Source organism: Budorcas taxicolor, chromosome X (genome assembly GCF_023091745.1).
Source record: "Budorcas taxicolor isolate Tak-1 chromosome X, Takin1.1, whole genome shotgun sequence".
Taxonomy (NCBI): domain Eukaryota; kingdom Metazoa; phylum Chordata; class Mammalia; order Artiodactyla; family Bovidae; genus Budorcas; species Budorcas taxicolor.
Window position 1 is genome coordinate 62,155,955 of NC_068935.1, and position 8,723 is coordinate 62,164,677.

At 49.9% G+C, this 8,723-nt stretch overlaps 1 protein-coding gene across 1 annotated transcript; it reads left to right on the forward strand.

Moving 5' to 3' along the window:
* The first annotated feature begins 347 nt into the window (after positions 1-347).
* Positions 348-3,309, forward strand: ZFP92 (ZFP92 zinc finger protein). Its single transcript, XM_052662656.1, has 4 exons — positions 348-380; positions 587-713; positions 1,590-1,694; positions 2,327-3,309. Exons 1-4 carry the CDS (start codon positions 348-350, stop codon positions 3,307-3,309), a joined length of 1,248 nt encoding a protein of 415 aa, XP_052518616.1.
* The last annotated feature ends 5,414 nt before the right edge of the window (positions 3,310-8,723 follow it).

Below are 8,723 nucleotides of genomic sequence, written 5' to 3' on the forward strand. Positions count from 1 at the left end.
ACCTCAGGGGCAAGAGAGTGGCAGTGGGGCTTCCAGGGATAGCTTGAAAGTCAGGACTGAGGGGCTAGTCATGTGGTAGGAGGGCTGAGAGAGGAAGGAAGTGAGAAAAAGAAAAGAAATACACTCCCTTCACAGTCTGGCAGCCTGGCTAGGCGGGTCCAGCCTGAGGAGAGATGGAATCCTTGTCTCCTGAGGAGAAGGGGACAGAAGCGCAGCTTTGGAAAGTGTTATGCGTTGAATTTTGTTAGCAGCTCTGATTGGGGCCTTATCTGGACAAGGTCACACAGTGCGTAGGCTCAGCTCACATCAGTCTCTCTCCACCCTCTTAGCATCCCCGTGCCCCCACGATGGCAGCCATGCTCCTGACAGCCAGACCCAAGGTGAGTGGGGCTCCCTGACTGTGGGCAGCCCCTTGGCCTGGCATCCCCCTCATCAGCCTCCGTTTGTTGCACTTTCCTGTCCCATTGTAACAGCTCTTGCTGAGCTCTCTCGGCCCCACCACGACACATGTTTTTTGTGGCTGCCAGCTCATCCTGGGGCTCATGAGGGTGAATTGCCCTGAAACCACAGCGATGGCTTGTTTTAGGTGCCAGTATCTTTTGAGGATGTTGCCGTGTACTTCACCAAGACAGAATGGAAGCTTCTGGATCACAGACAAAGGAAGCTGTACAAGCAAGTGATGCTAGAGAATTACCACCATTTGGTGTCACTGGGTAAGGATCCTTTACACAGTCAGGTCCCCATCCTGTCTCAGAATTCAGTTTATTTCTGAGTTCCTTTTCTTGCTGGTTACTATGATTCCAAGAATAAATGCATTTCCCCATCAGGTCAGTAATCCACTGATGTCCAGCTTTTACCTCAAAGACAGTTTTATCTAAATGGTTTTAGGCCTATAGGTATTTTGATATAAAATCAGGGGTTAACTAGACCTCATCTACCCAAAAGATAGGTGCAAGTTATGCCTGAATATTTATATGCATTAATTTATACTTATTTTTACCAAGGTTGCCTGTTATGTACATTTCATATAATAGAGTTTAGAAGCATCTGTTCCTTGCATCAAGCCATATAGAACCCAGGGCATAGAGGCCCAGGACTTGGTTTTCCAGTCTGGAAAAATCTGGAAAGAGCTGGCACAGGCTTCTCCACTGTGCCCCTCTTGGTTGTTTCTGCCCCTCACCAGGCAGTGAGGTTTGGTGTAAGGAACAGAGACATCTCCTCTCTTACATGGTGAAACAGGCAGCCTTTCAGTTCTGTTCACTTCTTGATACTCCCTGCAGCTTTGCTCCAGCCCTCTGTCTGTCCTTCAGTGTCTCTCCACTAACTCCCCACTTCCCACAAGGCTGCCCATCTTGCAGGCCAAATAATAACATGGTTACCCTCTTGGCCCAAATCACCACCTACTTAAGACTCTTCATACATGCCAAGCTTCTTCATACACTCAGAGCTCTTTGCCCCTAGAGGGACTGTGCCTTTTCTTAGGACCTTCCCAGTGACACTTTCTAGAAAGTTCTTTATTCTCTGGTCCTGAAGATACTAATGCTGGACTGAGTCCAGGAGTGATTAACCTGCTTCCTCTCCATGGACAGGATTTTCTTTCGCCAAGCCTCAGCTGGTCATCCAACTAGAGCAAGGAGAGAAACCGTGGGTAGCAGATGCCCACAGGATGAGGATCACCACAGGGATGCAGGCAGGTGAGTGAGGGGAACTCTACTGGCTTGCCTGAGCCATTGGCAAAGAGCAGCAATTGATGGAGGGTGGCATGGTCACTTTGGGTTAGGCATTCTCTTTCGTGGCAGTTTTAAATCTGCCATGGAATCCTCTGTCTCACAACAGCTCTTCTATCTCTAGCTCACTGCTGCCTCCTCCCCTCTTGCCTTCCTGTCTGCTGATGGTCATCTTGCTTTCTCTCCCATGTCCTCAACTCCTGATTCAACTCTTCTCAGCCTTGGAGTGAGGGTGAGGTTAAAGAACAAACCTAAATTGAGACCCAGGAAGGTGATGACACTTGTTGGTGCTCTCTCTGTCTTTCCAGGTGACAGGATGAATAGCAAGCTGACAATTTCAAAGGAAAAAAATTGTCCAAAAGAACTCCCAGGGGCCAATCTTCAGGTTGGCAACATAAGCCAGGTAGCCGGACAGTCAGAGGAAACACTTGAGCACAGACAGAAACATGCCTGTTGTCCACAGACAAGTTCCAGCAGGCGTGACCCTCCTGGGGAGAAAGGCCAAGGCAGCTCCCCAGGTGAGGGAAGAGAGATGCAGGGAAGCAGCTGCGGAGGTAAGCAGGATTTGGTTGTAAGACATCCGAGTTTCAAAGACACAGAGAGGCGGTTTGTGTGTCAGCAGTGTGGGAAATCCTTTACCCGGAACTCCAACCTCGTCAAGCACCGAGTCATCCATAGTGGCGAGAAGCCCTTTAAGTGTGGTGAGTGTGGAAAACTCTTTCGGCGCAACTTCTCACTCCTAGAGCACCAGCGCATCCACAGCGGTGAGAAGCCCTATGCATGTGGCGAGTGTGGAAAGACTTTCACACGTGGCTCCAACCTCATCAAGCACCAGATCATCCACACTGGCGAGAAGCCCTATGGGTGTGATCAATGTGGGAAACGCTTTGGGCGCAACTTCACACTCATGGAGCACCAGCGCATCCACAGCGGTGAGCGGCCCTACTCCTGTGATGTGTGCGGCAAGGCCTTCAGCAGGAGCTCCAACCTCACTGAGCACCAACGCACACACAGCAGTGAGAAGCCCTACACGTGCAGCCAGTGCCCAAAAGCCTTCAAGGGCATCTCCCAGCTCATTCACCACCAGCGTGTCCACCGGGGAGAGAAGCCATTCGTGTGCAAGGAGTGCGGAAAGGCCTTCCGGGGGTGCTCAGGCCTCAGCCAGCACCACCAGGTGCACACCGGTGAGAAGCCCTATGAGTGCAGTGAGTGTGGGAAGACCTTCAGCCGGCGATTCAACCTCTTCAACCACCAGATAGTGCACACTGAAAAGAGAACCTACACGTGTCAAGAGTGTGGGATGGCGTTCCGCCACTGCTGTGCCTTCCTGCAGCACTGGCGCACCCACAGCCGCCCACAGCCCTGTGCCTGCGGCCACTGTGATGACTGCAATCAGGCCTCCAAGGAGAAACCACAGCCTGACCAGCAGCCGAGAATTCACCAGAACCGCTTGGAGGGGAACAACTCAGAGATGGAACTGGCCTGCCTGGGCCTCCAAAGAGCCACTGCAGAGTCCCACCCAGAGAATGAGAATCACCTTCAAGACTCCAGCTGTGCCACTGCCCCCAGCACCACCATCTGACTGGGTGCTGTGCAGGAGGGCTGGCTTTAAGATGAGCCCTCCTAGTCCCCCTCCCTTCCCTCGTTGATGATGCAATTGTAGCCCAGAGACTGCACCGCAGACTGGCCCCTTATCACATTTGTATTCTTCACTGGAGCAGCTGAAAGTGCTCTTGCCCCTCGTGCCTGGGGCCTGCATGCTGTGGGTGGGAGGGAGCAAGTGCTTTGAGTTAAGTAGTGACCCATATCATCTCATGGGGGCCTTCACTTCATCCCAAGACTTGTTAGTGTTTTCAGGTAGAAGACACGAAGAGCACTTTAATCCTTTAAAAGCTTAGTAGTGGGAGGGACTTGACAGCACTCAAAATTGTGGGCTCCACATTAAGGCTGTGGCTGGACTGTGACATCACCTAAAATTCATCAGAAATGGTCTGAGAAAGGACTCAGAGACTGTGACAGTAAAGTGCTCGTGCCCACTTTGTGTGCCCACATGTCAGCCCACGGAGAGTGGCGTCTCCCCAAGGGGTAAGTCACAGGACACCCTGCTTTTGTGCTGAGCAGTGGCCCATACTTTTTCCAGGCCATTTGACTTTGTGCCTGAAAGCCGCAGCCTCCCACGGGCACCGCCAGCTGCTTCCAGGAGAAGCAGCACCCAGGACCCATCTTTTCAGAGCTCAGGGGATTTGGGGGGATGGCTTTCCTGGGCCCTTCAAAGAGGATGAGGCCTGGGGACTCTCGGCTTCCCCTCCCAGAGAGAGGAGCCCTTGGGCCCAGGTCCCTCCCAGCTGCCACCAGCTGCCTTGCTGCCTTTCATCTCCTACCCGCACCCCAGCTCAACCCACCCACTGCCTCCAGATTCGGCCTGCAAGGGCCGGGCTGGTCTGTCTGCTCCTCCCCACCCTCAGTGCCTAAAGCGCCCAACTTAAGTTGCTTCTCCCCCTGAAACAGCAGCCCCTCATGCCTGGTGCTGATCAGGAGGAAAGCAGGCTGGGTTAGGAATTTGCACAGAGCAAGCCCAGTAATGGCTCTCGCTTTCACATGATGTTTGTTACAGTATTAGAGGTTCAGTTGCTTTCAATGTTTCTGCATTCAGGTGTAATGTAAGTCATAGTAGAAATTTTTGCTATAGGGGAGTGTCAGGGAATCGCCCCTTAAATAAGAATCCTTCCAACCCTCTCAGAAGACTTCAGGAAGGAGAAAGGGGCCTACCTCAGGCCTGACGGTCAGTTAGCTTGCTGGCAAGCCTGGCCCGTCTTCTCACTCCCTCCCCTATCCCTGCAGAGACAGGGTGAAGCCTTCAAATGGCACTTTACTGCAGGCCACCCTCTGCCCACCCTACCCACAGAGACTCTGCAAGGGAGTTTGTGCTGCCTGGGGGGAAGCTGCTGGCAGGTCTGGATTGTTCTGCCCACACTGTCCCCAGAGATGGGACCAGGAATTCTGCCCTTTGCCCTTCTCAGGATGCCCTGCATCCTGGTTGGATCACCACCTGCCAGCCTCCTTCACCACCCGCCAGGGTTTTTGGCTCAGTCACACGGGCTGCCAGAGGGCAGGCAGGTGGTGGGTGTGCTGGAGATTTCCCCCACTGGGCCTCTGAGAAGCACGCACTTCCCCTGCCAGAAACTGGGCTTGGAATTGCAGGGCTCCTTCTGCACATGCTGCTTGGAGCATCCACTGCTTAGACGACTCTGGAAGTGAGAGGGAGAGAAGGAGATAGAGATCGAGTCATTTCATCCAGTTATATGACCATCACTTGTGCACATTTGTGACTTAGGTAAAGTTCTTTAGTTGTTGTAACTTGCTTTTATTTCAGCCTCTTTTTGCTCTGTGTGTCACGTTGTCTTTGAGCCCAGCGTTTAGTAAATATTTGTGAAATGAATCTTGTCCCCTTAGCGCATTGACCTCAGGTTTTAGACTACAGTTGGCTCCAACCTTGCCTTTTGGCAGTGGAAAGTATTTGCAGCTTTGGATTTTCCACCAGTAAAAGACGTTTTAAAGGAGTGTTGTCTTTGGACTCTCTGGTGAGGTCACTGGGAAGCGTATTGTTCGTCTGAGGTGCCAGACAGTCTGTCTTAAGGCAGCAGGGCCTCAGGAAGCCCATCCCCACAAAGGGCAGGGGACAGGGGCCTGAGGCCATGTGCTCGGGCTCTGGTCCCCTTTTTGTTCAGCTGAGGTGACCCAAGGTTGGGGCAACAATTGCTGCATGACGGGCCCGGAAGGAGTGTAAATCCATGCACAATGCTATCCATTTCCATCGCTCTAGAAAGTGAATGGCTTCACTCCTATGGGTCAGTAACCAACTTTTAATAAAGAAAAGGTGTATCTCCCCAGTACAGCATCATCCCATTGGTTCCACTGGATAAGCTGACTAAATTTTTAACATGAGCACCTTTTCTTACCTTGGGACCCACCTAGAGATGACTAGATACTGGGGGTACAGGTGGTGATGTCCGATTTTTCAATAGAAAGTGGACTTGCCTGGAGAGATGCAAGCAGAGATGCCAGGCACATGTGCTCTGGTCTCAGTGCCCTGAAAGGCTCCAGGGTTTCTAAGTGCTTACCGAGGTATGTGACATGTATAAGTGATGCATCTTTTGTTTGGCATTTCTTCATCTCATCTCACTCCTCTTAGATTTTCACGCCTCTTCATTAGCACATGTGGTGGTAATCAATCGGGTGTGCATCGGGAACTAAACGGGTATCACATGGAATCATCCAAAGAGTGTCCGGAAAGGATGCTTGCTATTTGCCTTCTATCGTGCTTTGAAATCGGGCTCCCCTCTGGTTAGGTGGGGAACTGCGATTGTGGCCTGCACTTGCTTTCTGATGACGACTGGAATATAAAAGCTGAGACTGTTGGGGAATGTCTTGCCTGCTTTTCACCACCTGCCCCCCAACAAAATTCACACTCCACACTTCTGGACTGGGCTTCAGCTCCAGAGATGACCTTGTCGGACACTGGATCAGCCTGTAGCACATGATTTGCTGTTGCAAATTTGGGACACTTTTCAAGAGCTGTTTAAGTGCTGCGGCAGTATCTTCTCATAACTGGTAAACTGTCCCCAACTGAATTCTTTGACTTTGGGTGTAAACAAATAAGGAAGGTCTGGGTGTTGGTTTGAAGTAACAGCAGTTTGGTGAAAGGTCTCAGGAAAGGGTGCTGACCTAGACTGGGGGAGGGGGAGCCAAGACAGTGTGTCTGGGCTTGAAGGGAAGCCAGGACCCCTCCAAGCGGAGCTGCACAGAGACCAAGGGCAGCCGCCCAAGGCCACTGGCACTCCTAGAGCAGGAAGGCAGAGCACCCCATCACTGACCTGGTGTCTTAGACCTTTTGTTTACATTGCCTGCAAGGCTTGTTGCCATTGTTGTTGAATGTCCTTAGTTTCTAACTCTTTACTGGATGGCTTCCCCCTCACTCCTGGGGCTGGTTCTGGCCTATGCTGTGGCAACCTAGGGGAAGCAGGATGCCCAGGCTGGAGGCAACTCCCTGTGAACAGTTCCAGAGGGGCCAGGACCCCGCTTTTGCCATCCGTGCCTTGGTAGGGGGACACGGCAGCTTTCAGCTCAGGATGTTGAGTCTTTGCCTGGTTAGGTAGCAAAGTGCTGTGTGGAGGTCAGGGTAGAACTTAGTACCAGGTGAACTCTGAAGACGAGAAGTAGAGATCATGGGATTTCTGGGAGGATGGAGGGCTTTCTGTAGGGCAGACATAGAGTAAAGGGTCATTAGAACCAGAGCACGAACAGCTGGGAGTGTCAGACGAAGAAGTTTGGTCTATAGCTGGCTCCTGGAGAAGAGCAATTTTTTGTAACATGAGAGAATTATTCTAAGATCAAGGAAGAAAAAAGTTGCAGATGATAACTGCTAGAGTTTGTGAATTTACACATTGAAGACCACTAACTGTACACTGGAGTCCTCTAGACAGTTCTGAAGAATTTTCCATGCAGGAAGGGGAGAAAAGGACAGAGTACTCAGCGGGGGGTGGGGGGCATGGGCAAACAGGAGTGCCCAAAATTGCAAAGCACCCCGGGTCGTGGCTTGCTGCCATTTATTCCCTCAGGTCAGTTCCCACTTGTACCTGTACTTAGATGGTTTCCTCTTGTGCTAGCCACAGTGTGTCCATGACATCACAACACAAGGGTCCTCTAGGATTTAAAGGTTGCTGGTTCATCTTTCAAAACCTGCACATATTCAGACTGTACATTTGGGTGAGTTTTGATATGTATTCACCTGTAAAACCACAGCAGTGCAGATGGTGAATGTATGCCCATCACCCCAAAAAGTTACGTTGTCTTCCCCAGTGCTCCCTCCTTCCTACCCCTTCTTGCCCCCCCTTCTCACAGCAATTGTTCTTCCTGTCACTCCACATTGGTTTGCCTTTTCTAGAATTCTGTGTAATTGAAATGATGCAACATGCACTCTTCTCGCCTGGCCTCTCAGGCCAGGTTGTTGTGTGTTTGTAAGTTCTTCATTTGTTAATCACTAAGTACTAGTCTTACTGTCTGAATGGATCAAAATGATTTTGGTACATTCTTGGGTTTTCCAAGCTTTGGCCTTGACAAATAAACCTGCTGTGAAGTTTTGTGTGCAATTTTTTGTGTGGACAGATGTTTTCCTTTCTCCTGCATATATAGCTAGGAGTGGAATTGCTGGCTCACATAATAAGTCTGTGTTTAACTGTGTGAGGAACTGCCAAAGTGTTTTCCAAAGCAGTTGCACCATGCTACCTTCCCACCAGAAGTGTATGAGGGGTCCAACTTTGCACATCATCCCAACACTTGTTTTTGTCCATCTTTGTGATTCCAGACATCCTGGTGGGTTGAAGTGGGATCATGTTGTAGTTCTGGTTTGCATTTTCCTGATAATTAATGATGTTGAGCACCTTTTCACAACCTCATCAGCCAGTCATATATCTTAACTGGGTGATGTGTGTGTTTAAATCTTTTTACTTTTTTTTTTTGGCTGCACCGTGAGGCTTACAGAATCTCAGATCCCTGATCAGAGATTGAACCCAGGCCTTCCACAGTGAAAGCGCTGAGTCCTAACTGCTGGACCGCCAGGGAATTCCTCATGTTTTTTTTTTTTTAACTTGGGCTGTCTGTTATTTAATGTAAGAGTTCTAGATACAAGTCCTTTGTCAGATATGTGTACTGAAGCTATTTCTCCCAGACTGTGGCTTCCCTTTTCATTTTCATAGCTATTTCTTGATGAGAAGGAGTGATTTTATCTTGATGAAGTCAAATTTATGAATTTTTAAATTTTATAGCTTGCACTCTTCATATCACAGTTAAATCTTTTCAAAACTTGAGCCACTAAGATTTGATCCTCAATTTTCTTTCTCTTTTTTTTTTCAATTTTCTTAAACAAGTTGCATAGTTTTGTTGTTCAGTCACTCAGTCATGTCCGACTGCAACCCCATGGACTGCAGCACGTCACAC